This window comes from Chroicocephalus ridibundus, chromosome 3 (genome assembly GCF_963924245.1).
Source record: "Chroicocephalus ridibundus chromosome 3, bChrRid1.1, whole genome shotgun sequence".
NCBI lineage: Eukaryota > Metazoa > Chordata > Aves > Charadriiformes > Laridae > Chroicocephalus > Chroicocephalus ridibundus.
This window is the reverse complement of record NC_086286.1, coordinates 54,973,180-54,993,480: the sequence shown is the minus strand read 5'-3', so window position 1 is coordinate 54,993,480 and position 20,301 is coordinate 54,973,180. Positions and strand designations below refer to the sequence as shown.

The 20,301-nt window shown below is 46.6% G+C and overlaps 1 protein-coding gene across 1 annotated transcript in view; it reads left to right on the top strand.

Annotated features, from left to right (window-relative positions):
* Positions 1 to 2,028: 2,028 nt before the first annotated feature.
* The window catches only part of SLC22A3 (solute carrier family 22 member 3), a 36,063-nt gene continuing 17,790 nt past the window's right edge, over positions 2,029 to 20,301 (top strand). The window contains exons 1-3 of the mRNA XM_063329208.1: positions 2,029 to 2,712; positions 15,639 to 15,742; positions 17,740 to 17,894. Coding sequence (XP_063185278.1) covers positions 2,299 to 2,712; positions 15,639 to 15,742; positions 17,740 to 17,894 — 673 coding nt within the window. The 5' untranslated portion in view covers positions 2,029 to 2,298. The remainder of the gene's footprint in view (positions 2,713 to 15,638; positions 15,743 to 17,739; positions 17,895 to 20,301) is intronic.

The window sequence follows — 20,301 nt, the reverse complement described above, 5'->3', positions numbered from 1 at the left end:
TTTTGGATTTCTTTGACAAACTGGAGTCTTGCAGCTCACTGATATGGTGGCAGATATTGATAAGCCATTTTGTGGACAGAGAAATGAAAACATGGGTGAACACCGAGGAAACAAGGTCACTTTGGCATCATCCATGCCAGGCAGTTGAACTGATTTTAATGAATGAATCTCCGCCTGTGTGACCAGCAGTGTAACTGTGAGTAATATTAGGGAGACTCCCAGACATTAGCGCTGATCTCTCTCAGCTGCTCGGTTTTCTGGCTTCGGGTCTGGCAGGCTGCGACGCACACGCTGTGCATGACAAGAGCACAATGAATGCGATGCGTGAAACTTTGACAACCAGCTACTAGACCGTGCTTTTGTTTTGGGACAGAAAGTAGCTCCAGAAGCAATGTTGCGATAGTGGACTGAATTCTCACTCCACCAAATCTGGTCTAATTCCACTAATTAGCAAAGAGGTGGCCACAGTAATGGCACCAATGGGTTTCTGAAACAGGTAAAATGCTGAGCACAGCTACATTGGTACGTGGCTTACAGGGAACTAACCCTAATGATTCAGAATTGAGCTAATAACCAACAGAGATAAAAGTAACATTTTTTATTGGGTGAGGCTTGAGGCGCTGTGGAGGTTTAACACACCCTTGAGCAGAGCCGCAAGAGCAACTCACAGGCTGAGTATCAGGCTCTCTGCCCATTCATTTGTCTTTGTGGTGGTCCCTACAGAGACAACCTCCTCCCTGGTCGCTGGAAACTGTCAGGATAAACCATCTCACCTTTGACATCTCAGCATGATTGACTTCCCCCCAGTTAGCCCTGTTGGGATAAAAGAGCTTCTCTTGTTTTATAACAGCCATCAGACACTGCCCCATCTCCTCAGACGCAGACCCGGACCTGAAGGTGATGTGTTCATGGCCTCTAAGCTTGACTACTGCAAAACAGCACAACCAGGAGTCAAACAAAATCCCCTCAAAAGCATCTTCTGATGCAAACATGGCAGCACATCTACTTAGCAACACGCATCTTTGCCGAGCTCGCACCACACCAGTCTTCATGTCTGTTACAAAGTCCATGTCAGATAGTCTGTATAGTGATCAAAGCCTTCATTGTTCTGTATCTATGTGTTTTAGAAACTGTGCTTTGCTTCAAAACTGTAGACACCCATGGTCAAAGCTGAAGGTAACCAGAGACAAGGGACTGCAGGAGACATCTTTGATGATAGGTGCGGTCCCTGTGCTGCTTCTTGCAAGAGAAGAGGGTGGCCATGGACCTCATGAACCTGAACAAAGAGCGAAACACCTGCCACTGCATGTCTGATTTGATTCAGGGAGTTCTGCACAAGATGTGCACACGTGCTGGCTCCCCCTTCCCTTCTCCCCCCACTCAAACAAACAGCTGAACGGAAAAGGGAAATAACTTGTTTTCCATTTATTTCTGAGGAAGAAAAGCTGGTCATTTCTCTTTTAAATATTTGGAAGACTTTATGAAATTAAAATTAACAAGGTCATATAAAAGCCTTCTTGAACAGGTATATTCAACTTAAAAAAAAAAAAAAATTCCTGGATTTTGGGCTGGTGCAGTTTGTGAGCGTCGCTTTATTTACACTATAGAAAGGAATGACTCTTGCAAATTAAATCTGTACAGACGGCAAAGGAACGCTTTGGAGAAGTGATGAAACTTTGCCGCAGCATTCGTTTCTATTTGTTGAAGGAAAGACTTTATAGCTCTCTTTGAAACAACTTTCCTTCTGCCCCCGCCGTCCCGCGGAGAGGCTGCATCACTCGCCGCTGCTTTTTTTGCAGGAGCTTCTCCCCTTTTTCCTGTTTAACTCTCTGCTTCGCCCTTGCACCTATCGACGTACGGCAGGGGCGGCGGGAGCGGGCATCTGCGGCTGGCCCGCCCCCAAGGAGTTAACCGGGTTTATTACATAATCCGTTTAACATTCGGGATGAATAGGAAATGCACGCCCCTCCTCTCCTACAATATGTTTGTGCGCTTTAAATCGCGCTCCTCCCGGGCTGGTGTGCGAGCCCCGCGCCACTTGACGTGCCCTGAAGCCTCCCTCCCTCCCTCCGCCGCCGCGCTTGCACCCCTGCCGCTCATCCCGGCTCCGCTCATGCCACCAGCCTGTTGCACACCCACGTGTCTGTCCGTGTGTCCGTGTGTGAGCACATGAGAAGAGAGGAGCAAGGGGAGGCGAGACGGTCACGTTGGTAGGAAGTGCCGGCAGTGGTTGCGAAGTGTGAAAACAAACTCTGCCGTCGCTTGGACGGCTCTGACTGGACAGAGCGCCCTCGCATAATGCCATCTTTCGATGAGGTTTTGAAGGAAGCCGGGGAATTTGGAAGATTTCAAAAGAGGGTCTTTTTCCTCCTTTGCCAGACGGGCGTAACTTTTTCTTTCCTGTTCACCAGCGTGGTTTTCCTTGGGCAGGCACCGGGCAACTACTGGTGCAGGATCCCCGGGGCAGCCGAATTAAGCGAGCGATGTGGCTGGAGTCTGGAAGAGGAACAAAACTTCACAGTCCTGCCCCTGCGCCTGGGGAACAGGTCCTCCAGCGGAGAGTGCGAGAGGCTGGACGTTGCGTGGGACGCCTCCGTCAGCTGCGCCAGCCCACTCGCCCACTACAGCAATGGCAGTGTGGGCAACCTGCCGCTCACCCCATGCCACGATAACTGGGTCTATAAGCAGCCCCACTCATCCATCGTCAGCGAGGTAAGGAAAATCCCCGTCCTGTAATCGGAGGCTTGTGTCCCGGTGTGGGATTGCAGCAGTAAAATGGGATTGCCACCACAAGGGTCATTGCTTTGGTGGCTGGTTTTCCTTCCCAGATTTGTTTTGTTCTGAGTCACAAGGAAATTTGGACAACTAGTATGACCAAGTGTCAGCATCAAACTTTTAGGGAAAGGTGAGATGATCTGAAGGGTGGCTTTCCAAAGACACGCAAAGCCAAACACTCCACACAGAGATTGCTCTGTCACAGAAGGAACGTCAGATTAAAATAAAGAGTTAAGTCCTTGCAGCTGAGGCTTCTGCTGTTCAATTTTGGGCCAGCAACTTTGGTGGTGTAAACCCCAAGTGCAGCTGATACCACTTGACCATCTGGATCACTGTATATTATCCATCCTGTGTATTTCCAGTACTGAACACTGAAGTCTGCAAGTAATAAAAAACCACTGGTGGCAGACTGCCCTTCGGAGATCTGACAGGAGTCAGCAGAAATTACTGTGCTTACTAAAGAAAAAAAAAACAAACCCACATTTTTGCCCAAAGCTATCATTCAGCTTATCCTGAAATGTCAGAGTTAGAGAACCGCAGACTGTTACCACTAGTGGTAAGTGCTGGCAAATGTAGTGGCTTTTTAATGAGGCTGCAAAAGACCATTTAAGATGCTTTCCTAGGAGATCCTCTGTGTAATCTGCAATCGTGTTGCGAATGTGCTGTGGTCTGGCTCCAGCACACAGGCTACACACTAGAAGTGTGTATTTTAAGGTCATCCTGACAGCAACAGTCACCAATGCAGTGATGAAAATATGAAGTGTGCTTAGAGGGGTTGGCTAGGAAATCATCAATGCGCACCACAGAATGTGTTGGCACAGCCATGGGCTCTGGCTCCTGCCTGTCTCATGAGCCTCCTGCTGCATTTTTTAACTAGGTGCTTGCACTGGAGCCGTGCCCTCCGAAACACAGAGCGGGGCACAGCAGGTGAAGCCCTGAGCAAACACTGAACTGAAAAGCGGTCCCGACCTTTCAATTCACCATCCTTCCCCCATCCAGCTGGGACCGCTGGATCTGCTCACAGGCTTTAGGCTCTTCAGAGCAGCAGCTTTGTGCCCTGAGCAACGCATCTGACCTGAGCAGCTTTAGCCAGGATCTATGCTCAGCAGAAGATAAATCCGAGTGCCTGGCTGGCCCTAGAGGAAGGTTTCAGAACTGGCTTTTGTGTGTGATCACTGAAATCAAGGCTGCAAGTGACATGAAGGGAGCTGGTGTCAAACTTTAGTCCCTGAGAATGACATATGTCTGCCCGTGCTGAGAGTGGCAGGAGGACGAATGCTGTTTGGGAGCCACAGCCTGGCTCTGGAGCAAACTGTAGGAGGTGGAGTTGGTGGGAAGGTTATGCTGCTGCCTCCGAGGTACCTCTGCTGGGGGACTGTGAGGGGTAAGGTCATGGTGTCTTTTCCCTGGCCAGTCCGTGCTAACCATTCCCCTCAGGGCTTAAAAAAACAAACATAGAGATTCCTTCTCTTTTGTTGTTCCTTTGTTTTCCCCTTCAGCATTGCTATAGGTGAAAGCATATAAGATGAAAGGGTAAGTTGTGTCCGTAAGATTGCGCTCAGAGTCCGTTTATGGCAGCAGCTTGTGTATCGAGCAAAGCCACTGTGATTTTCCAGCAGTGCTGAACTGCAGGGTGCAGCTAAGAGAAAATAAAACCAGTGTTTGCCTTGCAGCAATAAATGGGAGTGAAAGGTTCAATGTTCTCTGGCCAACATCTTGTCCACCTCTGCATTCTTCCCCCCCTTCTCCTGGGGAGACCCTCCAGGGCCAGGGGAGGGATGAGGGATGAACGGATGCTTGTGGAAACACTCCCCACCTGTGCTCCCAAAGGCACACACTGGGAAAGCCAGGGAGTAACAGTCTCCAAGTAGCAACAGGCTGGGACCCTCTGTCCCCTGTGACAGGGCAGCAGGTCCCATAGTCAGTGTCACTGCTGCTCCTAGAGAGACTCTTGCTGGCCAGGGGCACCTCGGCCAGAGGACACTCAGCTGTGACCTGGGGCACTCGCGTCCTGTTCCCAGTTTTGCAACATTTGGAGGATAAATCACACCCCACGAGGCTCAGTTTCTTCATCTAAAAAGGAAGCTTGTGGCATGCACGTCCTGGCTCAGTTGCTTTGAGATCAGCTATTAAAAGGAGCTTGATATCTATTAATGTGTTACACATCCAGCAAAGACAATTTAAATTCCAGACTTAATTTAGGCTCCTTTCACTCAGCTGAGGCTCTAACAAATCATGACTCAATTTAAGCAGATCTGTGCTCTGTTTAATCAGATCACAAAACATGTCTTTTCTCATATGTCTACTCGTAAATGCTTCATTTTGTCCGTGTATGCAGAAATGATTCTGTTTCTTTCAACTATCTTAAGATTTCTGGCACTTTATGTCTGGCTGAATCAACAGTGGAAGTGACCAGGGAGACAAAGTTAAAAGGATGAGTTACCCGACAGTCTGAAGGACATATGTTCAGGAAGAAAGAGACCGGGGTGGGGGGGGAGAGGGAGAAAAAGTCAGGATCCTGAAGGAGTTCTTCCAGGCTAGGGCAAGCACAGATCTGGTGTGGATTTGCAGTGGGACAGGGGAGGCAGAGGGCAACTGCAGGCATGTAAAGCCTTCACTGGGAAAACATGTCATATCACAGAGCATGTCTGGCAGGCAAACCACAGGCTATTGCTATCACTTCTGAGCACCTCGAAGAAGCTAAATGATATGGCTGGAAGGACTGATTGATGAGGAGTTGTGAAATGAATGGTATTGCAGTACCTGACTTCATTGCTCTGGTTTGTGCATAACAGGACCATGCTGCTTGCTGGCTGCTCTCTCATCTTAGATAGCTCTCATCTTCCACGAAGGCGTTCACAGTGGCATCAGCAGAAGGAAGCAGAGGAAAAAGGGGGAATGTGGAATCATAAAAAGCAGCCACTGCTTTGTAAGCAATACCTGAGGTGCCTGCTGCATCACCTGCTGCTGCAGGACTCCTGAGTCTCAGTGCTGGGGTACAGTGTTGTGCTGGGAGAACGTACCAGGGCTTTCCTCCTTCAGGATTTGAGGAGAAGAGCAAAATCTATTAAGTAATCATCACAGGAGGAACACATGGCGAAGCCAATTAGCTTGGTCTAGTGACAGGTGTCAGAGCACTGCTAAAGGTTCCCTTTTAAAATCTTATTTTGGTGTCTAACAGGCTCTGAGAGGAGATCCCTACTTCTGCAGTGACATGCCAAAGTGTCTCTGTGCTCCATTGCTTTAGGTCAGGCTTTTTCATGAGGGCAATCTGGATCAGAGGAGGAGTTGTCCACTGGTGCTGCACACACAGCCCAGCACTGTGGTGCCTGAATTAGAGTTGAGCCAACTAGGGGTGATGGAAAGGTTTCAAGATACCAGCAAAATCCCTCGCTACGTGTAAAACTTGGCAGCGATCCCTCCAACGCAATGCTGTCGCAGGTGGTCGATCTGCGTAGAGGACCTTGGCCCGGTGCAATCTGCTCCCATTTAATTGAGCGGGTCTTGCACAGCTCGCTGTGAAACTGGAAGACACATCTGCGTGCGTCAGCGGTGGGACAGGAACCCAGTGGCTTCTCAGATTTTGCTTGGAGAGGGAGGCTGAGTGGGGAATTATCGAGCTAAATCCATTCCTGGCTGGTGCCAGCTAATGCCATCTGAAATGATGCTGGTCATAGCAGGTGGCTGGTGCTGCTCAGGAGGGAAGGCTGCTGACAGCAGCAGCCCTTACAGGGTGAGGAGAGCAGGGAAGGACAGCCTTTCTGCACAGCGGATGGAGCAGGCAGAAGAGCAGGGGTGCCGGGGGGCTGTGGTGGACCGGGGTGGGGCCAAAGCCTCATGCTCTGGCCTGGGGCTCTGGAAGGGAGCCAAGGTCATCCCCTGTACTCCATAACACTTGCAGTAGGAAGCGTGTTGCCTGCCATCTCCTGCCGGGTGAGCCTTGTGAGGGACACATGTACCCAGGATATACAGAAATCACTAAACCTAATTTCCCCAGGAAACTGTGCTGAAGACTGAGTCACTGACCTTTAACGCTGCTGGGATTTGGCACTATGTACTTTCGTCCCAGTGGAAAAAGTCTAGCACTCTGGGAAAGGGCGGCTGGCGATAGCCTGCGAAACAATAGCCATTTTATTCAGACATTTTTGGCAGTGATGACTCCTAGGGGCATGTGCATGAATTACAATTGCATCTGCAGATTGAATGGCCTGTGATGGTGGATGAGAGGAAGAGGGAAGTCTGCATGGTCATCAGCAGCTACAGCACAGCTGGCATATTTTAGGCTTATTAGCAGTCTTTGTTGGCAGGAGTTCAGCAAAAGGGACCGATTCCAAAATGCCCTGTCTGCAGCAAGTCTTCACACCGTAGATGATGTCATTTCGAGACCTGTCAACAATTTATTGCCAAAGTGTGAGGTCTGACGTGGACAAATGATCATCTGAATATATCCTATTGTACCTGCTGGGAATAAATCTTCTTACTCCTCTGCTTGCCAACTCTCTGAGAAAATAAGAGTTGCCCAGCATTTGCAGAGAAACCTGTAAGCAAAGCAGTAATGCTTGTCTCCTAGGTTTTACAGTCCCTCAGAGCAGAAGATGACAGGGCGGTCAAGCTCAGGGTAGAGAAAGCACATCTGGTCCTTTTGCTGTCCTCCTCCAAGGCAATAAACAATGCAATTCACCCTCAAAGTGTTGATCTAGTGTGACCATTGTCGTTGACATGGCAGCACCCTGTCTTACTTCCACTGTCATGGTGGGATTAATATTAAGCAGTGGAGGGAAAGAGAAAAATGGCAGACAGAGGAGCAGAGGAAGGAGCAATTGCTGAATTTCTTACGAAGCTCTAACTAAGCTTTCCCAGTATGAGAGGGGCTGGAGCAGTTCCTTGCACGGGTAACACCAGTGGGGCTACATTTCTGTCACTGCCATCAAGACAGCTGGCACTGGCTGAGGGTTCAGGCCTTGTTTTTTCCTATTGTTTTTAGGACAGATGCTGTTTTCCCCCCTTTAGGAGATGGTAAGTTTCTCCACATCCCCCTTGCATTGTCCATGGATAGACACAAGAAAAAAGGACAGAACAGGTCTTCTGTCTTAGGAGGCCCGATGAGTCCAGGTGATCTGAGTGGCAGGTACCAGCTGGGCCTTTGTCCATGCACAGGAGAGAAACCTCCAAAGCGTTCAAAGATAAGCTGTTCCTCAGGCTTTGAGCCAGACTGCCCTGGGAGCAGGGCGTTTGTCCTGTTGACAGCTCAGCTTGAAACAAGACATGGAGAAGGACAGTGCCCTTGCTTAGTCCCTTGGCACTCTGACAGAAGTTTTGAGAGAAAAAGAAAAGAAAAAGGTAATTTCTCCCTTTCTACTGCATGCACTGGCAGAGTGTTTTGTTGCAGTGAGGATGCGTGAAAGAGCAGTTTGACAGCTCAGAGGACAAGAGAGATGGAGAAGAGCTGCCCAGCAACAAATAAAGAATGTGCAGTGACAGTCTGCATCTCTCCAGGTTTCCATTAAACGACGAATATTGCCCTAAACCATTTGTCACTGGGAGTGGAAGGGTAAACCAGCCTCTGGCCACTTGTATGAAGGCCACTTAAAATGTGTGTGTGGGCTCTCAATATGCTGCTGTAATTGGGCTGAGGAATCTTTTATTGACCAAAGAGTTTCATCCGTCATTTTGAAATCTAATTCTAACAGGCAGTAAAGTGCTTCCAAACTCCTGTTCAAAGTTGCTACATTTTGAGGAGCTTTTAATGACACGTTGTCATTTAAAGCAATGCATTTCTGCAGGTATAGGTGTGCTGAAGTGTTTTGGGACTTGCTTGGTGCATAAAGGCCTCTCAAGTACCAGGAATTACAAGTCTGCGGTTAGTCTGCGTGTCAAACTATAATGGAAAATGTCTGCCTTCTGCCAAAGCTATGAAGAAATGAGAAGTTGCTAAAGCCCCCTTGTTTCCCACTCGTTAGTCATGTATGAGCATTTCTTGTTTCCATCTCAGACAGTTCCCACCCCTTTCTATAGCAATTACTCCAGTAATGAACTACAGGGGCCCAGTGCAAAATCTCTTCCATCTCCCAGGGAGCTCTGGCTCAGGTGGTTTGAGCTGCTTTAGAGATCAGCAGAGTGCACCAGCGCAGTTCCTTCCAGCCACACTACTGCTGCTGTAAATCTGCATTGGGATTTCATGCTGATGTTCCAGCCTCTAGCGGGTGGGAAAACATTCATCCTAGGGATGTATTTCCAAGCAGGAATGTATGGCTGCCCATGCTGCAAGGCTGCCGGGGTGGAAGGGAGTGATTTTCCCCAGTCTGTCAAGGACACTATAGAGGGGATGTCCTGAAGGAGGTGGTTCCTGCTGCCTGTCTCTGTTGGCAGCACCTCGCTTCTGCTCAGGATGGCAGCTCATTGCCAGGGCTAAGATGAAAGGAGCGCAGATGTGGATTGTTTATCAATTTGGGCAGTGCAACCTTTTTCAGTCAGCTCCCTAGACGGAAGGAGGCCATGGTCAGGCACACAATGCTTTTTGTCATACAGCAAATAGGAATTGTGCAGGCAAGTGTGGGACCGAATGCAGAGACGAGTTGCAGGGTTGTGCAGGCTGTGTGCACTTGCGCAGTAAGGGACTTAGCAGGGAGCATGGCAATGCTGAGGAAGAGGACACGTGTCCTTAGCTGGAGCTGGCCAGTTGAGCTGTCTCACCCATGCGATGATTGCAATGAGAAGCTGGCTAGCTAGGTTTTAACAGGGTCTAGGTGTAGCCAGCGCTATACAGCTCAACAAATAGGGTTAAGGTCAGGGTCAAAAAGACCTAAGGCTTTCCTTTCCTTTTCCATATCCTCCCTCCACCCAGCCCTCTCCTGTTTCACCTCCCCAGAATAAGTGTTTTAGCAATTAAATTTCAAGTTTATGGAGAAAAGGGGACTGAACACAGGACACAGTGACATTACCTTTCTGCTGTGTTATCCTGGGTGAGCTTGTTCAAGTGAAAGCAGAAACGTTTACTTCATGGCCTAGACGTGCACTGTGAGGACACTGTGCACAGAGACACCTACAAATGCATAGGGAGGACAGGAAGGTAAGCTGTCCTCACTCCAACACCTACCAAAGGTTTCTCCGTAATGTGTCCCAAATTCTGCAGCAGCAGGGGTGTGCTGCTGCAGCCGTAGAGGTGATGCTTCTGAAGGGAAACCTCAGCTGGGTTCCAGCTTGCTGAGGGTTTGTGATGAGCATCACACATTGTGGTCTCACATCTCTTCTGCAGCTGATTTTCAATTGCTGTGGGCTATAGCTCTTCTTCCCTGGAGGTGCCAAGCTGGAACGTTCAAGAAGAAAACAAAGACAACCAAAGTCAGACAGCTGTGGTCTAGACAGATAGAGAGCCCCAGAGTTTTTGATTCTCAATGTTACCAATTTTGGAAACCAAGTGGGATCACAGGAGGGTAGTCTGTGACATTTAAAGACCATATGCTGGGATTTTTTTGGTATGTTATGAGAAGAACATGTACTTCCAGGGAACGGGTTCTCCTATTACTCACAGTGGGAGATGGCTGCTGACAGGGATAGCTCTTCTGCTTCTTGATGCCACCAGATATTTGCATGGAAGTGCTCCTTGTCCGTGAGCTCCTTGCAACGTGGACTACATCTGCCTGGACACAGGAACAGCCTGTGGTAGGAGTGTAGACCTCAGCCTGTGCGTGGAGAAGCATATGACTCTTTAGAAACAGAGAGGAGGCACCAATCCACTTCCTTTTGTGGAGGCTGCTAGCAAGGGACGTGGGAGAAGTTTTGGGGGAGTGTTACATAGGAGGACTACTGGCTAACTGGAGACAGGCTGAAATCCTGGGTAAACAGATGCAGATGCTTTTACTCCAAGTGATGCAGACTGGAATAACTATCAGGCACAACCAAACCAAGTCACAGCTGAAGATGTGATGTGGGTCTGCCAGGCGGCTGGGATCAAAAAAAGATCTCTCAGGGTGTGCAATTCTCTTTTAAAGGTTACATTCCCCTCTAAAGGTTATGTTTGCAAACGAAAAGCAAGACATTAGCAGGGTGATGACTTAAATGCTAGGTGCTGCGTCAATCAAAAAGAAAAGGTCTGAGAATGCTTATCTGTACCAGAAGTCATTTAAATACTTAGAAAATAACAAAGCACAGGACTAATTTAGGGAAGTACAGTTAGCATATTGTCACTAATCTCTTCAGAAAGAGCTTGTAGTTTCTTAGAAGTTTTCTCTGTTTTCCTGTTTCACAGAATATTTAAAATATTTCACTATAGTCTTAGCCAAGAGCTGATTTCAGCTGCTGCCCAAATCATCTGAAATTGCTGTTCAGATGAGAGAGTCCTCTCCAGTAAAGGTATTTGCCCCCTCATTCTTTATGGCACCTGTTTGTTATCCTGCCCTCTTTCATAATAGCGTATTCATTGCCCGTTTACAGTAAAGGAGGGATCAAATAATTAAAAAAAAATAAATATATCGTTTCAAAAAGGACCAGAAGTATAAACCCTGAAGGCCAGCGGCCACAGCGAGTGCTGGTGCTGGTCCCTCCTGGCAGCTCTGGCTGATTGCCTGGGCAAGGCTCCAGCGCTGCCTGGCACAGCCACCCACCACCACCCTGGGAGCTGAGCTCCTCAGCTACCATCGTAGCTTTCCCTCCACTCCTCAAAGGGCAGGTTTCCTTCCTGTGAGAGCGGCTCTGCCATGCACAGGGCGGGAAGCACACCCCTTCCCCCAGGGATCAGCCACTCGCCCAGCACTGCTGATGATGGGGCTCCCATTGCCATCACTTGTGCTGCAGGGATAGCCCCCTGGGCCTTGGGAAACCTGGTGTGTCGGCTCAGGGAGAGCTGTAATCCCAATGCAGCTTATAGGTGTTAGAAATCTGGGGCTTGGTCTCTGAAATCAGCAACTGAAATTAGGGGCGAGTGGACCTTAAGTGATCTGCAATGTTTTTATTTACGGATTTTAAGTCCGTGTAAGCCTCATCTCATTTTGACAATTCTTTAATAGTTTTATTATTACATGCACCTTTTAATTTTGTTTTCACACTAGTTTATTGCTATTTCTGGAGAGGCAATAACGGTCTTACTTCCTTCCCCATTCTCTCCTTGTCTGTTTTGGTTTATGAGGGGGAGTACTCTCTCATGGCCATCTTTGTCAGGAGCAATCGCAAGTGTCGGAGGACTTTTTGCTCTCTGACTGGGGCAATTCTGTGAAGAGCTCTTAAACCTGGTCCTGTATGAAGCCCTCCCTGCCTGGTATTTCTCTTCAAGGTTTTGATCTTTCAAGGAGCTGAGCTGCTTGTGAGGTGCTGAGCCATCTTAACCTTCACTGGGACACAACTCATTCTGCAGAGCACGGTCTCAGATCTCTCTGTTATTCCGGGGGACTGCTAGCAGAGAGGTGTGAGGGTTTCTCTCTGCATCTCTGGGGAATGGTGCTCCCAGGGTGACTTCACAAGCATCTGCCGGAAGCAGAATGTAATGGTGCAAAGGTTCGTGTTAAACTGTGTTCAGAGCTGGAGCCCAGCTGCAGGCTGAAGCTTGCCTCTGTCGTGCTCCATCACAGTAAACAATTTTTGAAAAAGAGGTGACACAGAATAATATGAGCCGGAAAGTGTCCTCAGACTGGTAAGAGCAGGGGGCAGTTAAAAACCCGACCAGGGATGAGACTCTGGAAGGTCAGTGGTGCCCAGGGATGCACCCTGGGAGATGCTGAGAGCCTGACTGGACAAGGCCTGGAGCAACCAGCTTTGATGTGAATTTGGATGTAAGCTCAAAGCAGGTCCTGCTGTGAATGGGCGTTTGGATCAGAGGGATCCAGAGGTCCCTTCCTACCTAAAGTATTTCATTATCCCAGGAGATGTGGTCAACAGCAGGAGTAACCCTAAGCAACAGCTCACTCTCTATTAGCAAGCACTGAGTGAAGTCACTGGAGCAGGTCCCTAATGCTGATTTTCCACCCAGGCTGTGCTCGAGCCCCAGTGACTCCCACAGGAAAACACAAGAGGGATTTTATAGCACAGAACAGCCTGTAGTCAGCACAGCCCCCCCGGAGAGCCTGGAAAGGTGGCTGGGAAAAGCCAGCGCACCACAGACAACTCTGAAGCCACCAGTAGAAAATGGCATGAAACATCAGAACTTTTTGTAAAATAGCCGGTGGTATTGGGCCCCAAGCTCTCACTAGAGAAGTCACCTGCACGGCAGAGCATGAGGCCTCTCCTGCTGGCACTGATCCGACCAAAAACCCACAGAGAAGAGTGCAGCTATGTGGTGAGACAGGCAAGAAGAGTGAAAGATGGGTGCTGTGCTGTGAGGTCCCAGGAGAGCTGTTGTTGGACGGTGCAAAAGTTCATCTGAGCAGCGACACACAGTAGCCAAATGCATCCCCTGCACCTGAAGTGCAGGCCAAGCTGGCCAGAGGAGTCGTGCCAGTGACCCGCTGACCAGGCAAGGTATATACCTGTCTGTGTATATTCCAGTCCAGCAGCTGTCCAGATGGTCCCCTTAGTGCATACATGGCAGTGCCAGCCTGTCCAGCATGGGCCCTGGCTGGGGAACCCTCACCAGACGCATGGCCTGTGATGTGTCTACCTCAGTACATCTCTGGCTAAGTCAGAGAAGTTTCCTTGGGCCCATGTGAAGCCACTCTTCCTGCTCGTCCTCTCTGCCTGTCTCTTCATGTGATTATTTCCTTTTTCTGTTACACTTCAGCAGCACAATTTTGAAGCCACTATTTTCTTGTAGCTGGTTTTTAGCCCTCTGGTAAGCTGTATTGACCTGTGCACGTGGCTTCAGGTGCTTCTCTGAGAGCCCCAACCTCTGCCATCAGCACAGTGAGTTGCATTGCCTTCCAAAATCTTCTTTTAGTGGTCATTCTCACGAAAAAAGTTCTGCTTTCCAAAGCTACATATTTTGATACTATTTGCCAGGGTTATCACAGTTTTAAGAAGCAAGAGGTTAAGCATTGTTTGAAGTGTGAAAGTGCTGCTCCATGTTTTAGGAAAACATTGCAATAGCCCTTGAGTATGACAGATGAGAGCAAGTTTTATTCCTCTCAGAGGAAGCTGAGCTTTCTGCAGCTCCTGCTCAAGATTTATAGAACTAGAAGCCAGAAGCTGATGGCCTGGCTTGGCTGAAAGGTGGCCAGTCAAGGCTCTCCGGAGTAATGGGGTTGACAGCAAAACCACAACTTTGTTTCAAGTCACTGGGTGTGGGATATCTGTCGGGTCGGGGACCTATGAGGTTACTCGCCACATTTTTCTTTACAGTTGTGAGATTTGGAATCTGCAGCTCGCAGTCACAAAATTTCTCAGACCTGTGGCTTCAAGAGAAACAAAAAGCCACAAAACCTCCAAATCCTGGACTTCCAGTAAAATCACCATAACTAACAACAATGATTCTGCTGTAGTTACTGTCAGTGACAGTGCTGATAGTGCATCTGGAACCACAACTGAGGAGTTTAATTTTAAAAAGTGAAGAATAGCCCATAGAAAGGAGCATGAATGGTACCTGTGTGGAGTTTGGAATATTAAAATAACAGGTTTCTTATTTAGGTACATAAATAAACATCTAAGAGTATTATTTTAGATTTTTGGGTCCAGATTCAGGCTCAGTGAAATCCAAGTCTGGGTGCCCTCTATATCTCCTGCCTAGACACCTCTGAAATCCCAGGCATTGGCGATACTCGCTGGGTGTTACAGCATGCAAATGGGCTAAGTCAGAGCTCGGGCTCACGGCACTAAATTTCAGACCCTGGAAGATTGTGAGTGGCAGAAGAGGCTGTTAATCTTCTCTGTAACCCACCCTGTGGCCACCCCATCCAAGCACAGTGTTCGAGCATGGATATTGTGGTACGCATGCTGGCGAGCAAAAATGTGACACACCATGTATGCTTCAGCAACTTTGTTAGCAATAAAAGGATTTCTTACAGCTCATGCTCGAAAGCCAAAGGGTCTTTCAAGGGTAAATGGTGGCACCTGCTATTGTCTGTGGCTTCCCTTGGTCCTGATGCTGCATTGTTCCTAAGGTTACTCCAGGTATAGACCGAAACCTACCGACTCCAATAATGTCTGCAGAACTTGGCAGGCAGCAGTTGGTATTTCTTTATTCTCAAAGAACCTCTAAAGTAAGTTCCAATGACATGCTGTCTGGATAACTGATTTATTTTTAATTTCATTTTAGTTTTAATTCCTAGTCCCTTTGTCTTCTTTCCTCTCACCCACTTCCCTCTTGCCTTCACCCCCGCCCATCCCCATCCCTATCCCTGTTAATGAGTTCTTCAAGTATGCATGTAAAGTCATGTTAGGGAGTTACAGCTACTGCAGCATAAGGAATAGAAAAGTCTGGGAAAGCTACACCAAGAAAATACATATTCAATGTGTCTGAAAGCGATCTGAGATCTGTTTTCAGTTTCCTCAGAGACCACACGTTTTTGCTTTTATCTAGAAGGCACTAAGAAAAACAATTAAACCATTTATATAAGCTGATGTTTTCATTGGCTATATTTGTGCACCCTTATTCTGCACTAAACGAAGTCATGGCTTTGCCTTGGCAACGTATTTAACAGCGTTGTGTTTGGTTTGCGAAAGAGCAATTTTCTATCAATATCTGGGCAACTGATGTATGAAGCCCAACATCCTTTTGGCAAAGAGGAGCTCTCCCTCTATCTTCACGAGAGCTTGAAGAGTGCTTGCTATGGCTGCGCATCCCTGGCCCAGCGGTGCTTGCTGTTGAACAAGCACATTTGAACTTCCCATTCCCTTTCCCCTTTTCACTCCCCTCCCCCTTCTCACCTGGTCCTATGCAGTTTCTATAATGTTTTGCCCTGAGGGGTATTTATTTATATATATCTCCCTTGTTCCCGCAGTATAACCTTGTGTGCGGCAATGCCTGGATGCTGGATCTCTCACAGGCCATCCTCAATCTGGGGTTTCTGATCGGCGCGTTCACCCTGGGCTATGCTGCAGACAGGTACTGTATAAGTGCTGCTGTCCTTTGCTTTTTTTCAGAGTTGAAATCACTTGTAGTGTCACCTGCAATAAGCATGCGTCAGCACTTTGGAGCTTTAATTCACTTTGGATAAACATCCCCAGCCTGGGTTAAAAAAGTAAGGTAGTCTTCGCTTCCCTTTGGGCTGGAAACTAACGTGATCATACTTACTGATCCTGTTTGGATGTTAAAATGTAATGAAAAGAGCTTTTCTTGCGGTTTCCGATGTTTTCTGTGCACATCTGGACCCAGGAAGGGCAGAAGGACACAGAAATGAAAAGGAAGCATTCAGAGGAGTTTTACGGACTGGTGTTTACTGGAGGATGTTTAATAGACGTCATTGATGAAGAAAGCAGCTACTCAGGGAAAGAAGGAAGGGACTCAGTATGGTAACTCTCTCCATTCACAGGCTGGACTCATACACTTACCACTGAGGTCGCAGCTCCCTCCAGCCAGTCCTCAACTGTGGTAGAGCTGGATGAATACTGAGGAAAAGATGTGGGTGACGTTCAGGCTTGGGCAGCTGACCTGCCCCGGAGCAGGGTGCTCCCATAAGCTCTACCTTGCTCTTAGAGTAAAGAAGGGAACCTGGCTTGTGCTTTGTGCTGATGATTAACAGTAGGCAACCTATGCGCTGGCTGAGAGCACCACTGATGATTTCAGTGGCAGAGCATATTTCTTTAGTTCATAAAATACTTACTTTCTGCCTTTTTTGTTTTTCTTTGGTATCTGTAATAATAGTAATAATAATTTAAAGTACAATTTCTTTGCTGGCCAGGAATACTTACAGAATTATCTGGAATGTCATCTCAGATAACAAATTTTGAACTAGCAAACAAAAGTACTTTCAACGAAAACATCTTTCCAAGGGATATAGTAAAAAGGGAAAAAGTAAGGCGGAAAGGTGCCATGGCACTAGCTAACTTAGGATGTTCCCGCTCAGTGTCTGGCTGGGCAGTTGTGATACTAGCACCTTAAGACTGTGTAAAAGTAGAGATATTACAACTAATTATTAAAATAAAATAATATGTCTAGGAGTGCTTGTCTATTAAGCATAATGTAACAACTACTGTACAACTATGAATGTCGTACATGGATAGCACTGGGGGAATGTGCTGCAGCCAGACCAGTGGACTTTTGTGTCCTTGAGAGCACTGAAAAGAATGGAGCTGGTTGAAAATACCCTGATTTTCAAGCCATATGAATTCTTCTCATGAAACCTTTTGAAGAAAATGAACAAACAAATATTTTCTCAAATAGTTTTTGGTAAGACAAACAACTGCATCAGTTTTCACGATTTCTTCTTGAAACAGCAACGATAACAATGGAGAAGAGATCAAAATGGAAATTCTAATTGTGTTCCAAGGACTCAGTTGCCATGAAACTGCAGGGAGGTTTTGTTGGTTTTGTTGTTTTGTTTTGGTTTGGTTTTGGTTTTGTTTTTGTTTTTTTTTAATCACAGCTTACCTTGAGCACACCTATTAATAATGGTGGGTTTTGCTGGAAGATGAGACTCGTGAATACGTTAGGGAGACTTTGAAAACAAGCAGTCTAAGCCTAAACAAAACACTAGAAAATCACATAAAGTAATTAAAGAAGAAATTACTTACTTTCACAGAGATGGCTGTAATTACTATCAGGAGACAGAAATCTCTGGTTTCTTCAGTAAAGTTGCCCTTATTTCAACTGGATCAAAAATCTGAACTGTAACATATGGGCCATGGTTTAGATACAAAAAACCAAACTATTTTCTAAAATAGACATGGGACAGGTGGGGACATCACCAGTTTCAAAATTAGTGACATAAAGGCATATCCTATATCTGAAGGGCCAACCCTACGAAGTTTCAGGCAGCCTCCCTTTGGAACAAAGCTGGTTGCAAAAAGGCACTTTCAGATCTAGCATTAAAATGAGATGCCAGGAAAAAAATAATCTTTGTGTCTTTTCATGATTTTCATTTTCTTTTCCTTTTTCAACAGATACGGCAGAATCCTCATCTACCTGCTCTCCTGTCTCGGGGTTGGGATATGTGGTATCATAGTGGCATTCACACCAAACTTTACTGTATTTTTGATCTTCCGTTTTCTCCAAGGCGTGTTTGGCAAGGGAACCTGGATGACATGCTACGTGATTGGTGAGAACTGTTATCTTCTTTCTTTTCTGGTTAGGAAAAGTGAGAGATTTTTGGAGGATGAGGAGTCTGGCTACATCTGCTCTTGATAATATTTTTTCTGGGGAAAAAAGCACTGGCCCTGGGGTCAGCAGACAATGAATAACCCAAGTCCATCCCAGCTAACACATTTCTCCTGCAAGACAAGGTGCCTACATGCAAATTGTAACTTGGCATCATCCATGATCTGGGCTCATGCCTGAACTGAATGTTTAGGGAATCAGTCACTGGCCTTTTTCCAGACCAGGCTAGGGACCTTTCTAGCAGATTTCCTTACCTGCAATGTCTGCTAATTTCCTGATACAGAGGTGGCCTCTGAGAATGGCAGCGAGTGCAAACTCTTTCAGATGTTCAGTACTGATATAGGATGGAAATGAGCATTGGTGTACATGCCTACCTGACCTCATAGGATCCCATGGAGAAGGGCGAGGAAGAAGTAATGCATGAGGGAAGACTAACAAGAGTGACATGTACTTCAGAACTGCCCAGGCTCTGCTTTCGTACCCATTACTGGGGTACTTGAATATGCCTGTCAGCAGCTGGCCATAGGCAATTCAGTAGCAACGCAACACTTTCTGTTGTTATCTGAAGACTTTATGGCTGTCTAATTTATGCACTCCAATGGGGAAGGATTAACATAAATAATTAGGAAGTGGAGGAGTGGAATGTGTATATATAAAGGTTTTCTTATAACATAGAAGATCACCAAGATAATAAAAATCTACAGAGCAAGCCCCAAATAAACCAGATAGACAGATACACAAAGAGTGAAATGGTTAATTTTGTCACAGCCTGAACATCTTCTACAGATGCTCAGAGAAGTTAAGTCCTTTTCTTTGCTGGGAGGACAGACACTTGGATGGCTGCTCGTCATTCTTTAGCTGGGAGGCTTTGCTTAGTGACAGGCTGGACAACCAGGGTCCATATTAGGATTATTATTTCCTGAAAAGGGAAAAGGAAGGGAAGCTTTTTTATAAATAGCATCAAAACAGCAGGGCTCCAGACTCTTTGATAGATTATAGTCATGGCCCAGAGATGAAGCTCCTCGCATAGCAAGCTTACTTTTCATGAGAAGAGGATATTGTTGTGGCATCTTGATTGACTGCCAGGTTCAGAAAAGGAAACTCCTCTCTAGAGCATGAAATAGCACGACATTGAGGAAAGCATCCTAATAGAGATGAGACGTCGGAGTTACTTAAAAAGAAAATCAACCGTTCAGTAATCTACTGCGATAACCCAAACCACAGTGACAACATCATTATATAGTGCAAAAATTTGTAGTCTGTGAGGCCTATGACAATTTTTTTTTTAAACTCATAGGAGAATTTAGACAAGTGAGAGCAGAATTGCAACCAGATGTAAACAGTTACAGTGAGACCTGGGAAAGCTGTGATGATGTATGCGCAAACATACCTGTCTAGTCCTTGCAGCATCTAAAGCCCAAGCACCTAAGTTTTGAGCAAAGTTACCCTGCTGAGCAGCTCAGGTCCAAGATCCAGTGCAAGAGCCAGAAGCTGCTTTTTCTCGCACTTCCAAGCACATGGCCTAATTTTAAACTGAGATCTTATCCTAAAACTTTGGCAAGTGCTCTAACATCAGCAAAGTGTTTTATGACAGACCCATGGCTTCCTTAAAATGGTCAAAAGTTTTAACAGAATGAACGTTTTGCAATGCTCGGATCAGACTGCCTGACTTTAGGAAAAGGTTCAGACATATGACATCCTGAGGGACAGTGTATTACCGCAGCCCTAAGCAACCTGCTTAATTCTTGGAGAGAGTGATTCCATTTAAATCCCTTCAGGGATCTAATCTTATGTCCCGGGATCACCCAGAACATAACATTTTTTAAGAGGCATATACAGATCATTGGTTTGGTTAGAACCAGGAGGATGGTCGACACCAATACATCTCCCAAGCTACTGAACTGTGCTTCAGAACCACAACAGGCTGCCTCAAGAACCTCTCTTTGTGTTTACATAGGATCCAGCTCTTCCACGGCCAGTGCTGAGCAGCCACGTTTAGGCAATGGAATTGCCCCTGAGCCATGCAGATCTGATGAATAGTCAATAAAAATAGTAATGATGTCATATCCCTCTGCATTGCCAGCTGAAGCGAATCACTGTTATTTGTAAAATTATGTCTCCTTTAGTAAAATAATAAAAAAAAGAAGTGTTTTCTATGTATTATAAACCAAGGTAAAACCCTCTTCTTTTACTCTGAAGGCTAGGTAGTGGTGACAGTTTTGAAACAAACAAGAGACACTTCTTCATGCATTGCTCATGTCAACTATGGATCTCATGGCCATGGGATATTGCCTGAAATATGGGCTTACATGGGTTTCAGAAGTGATTAGACACATTCACAAAATAAA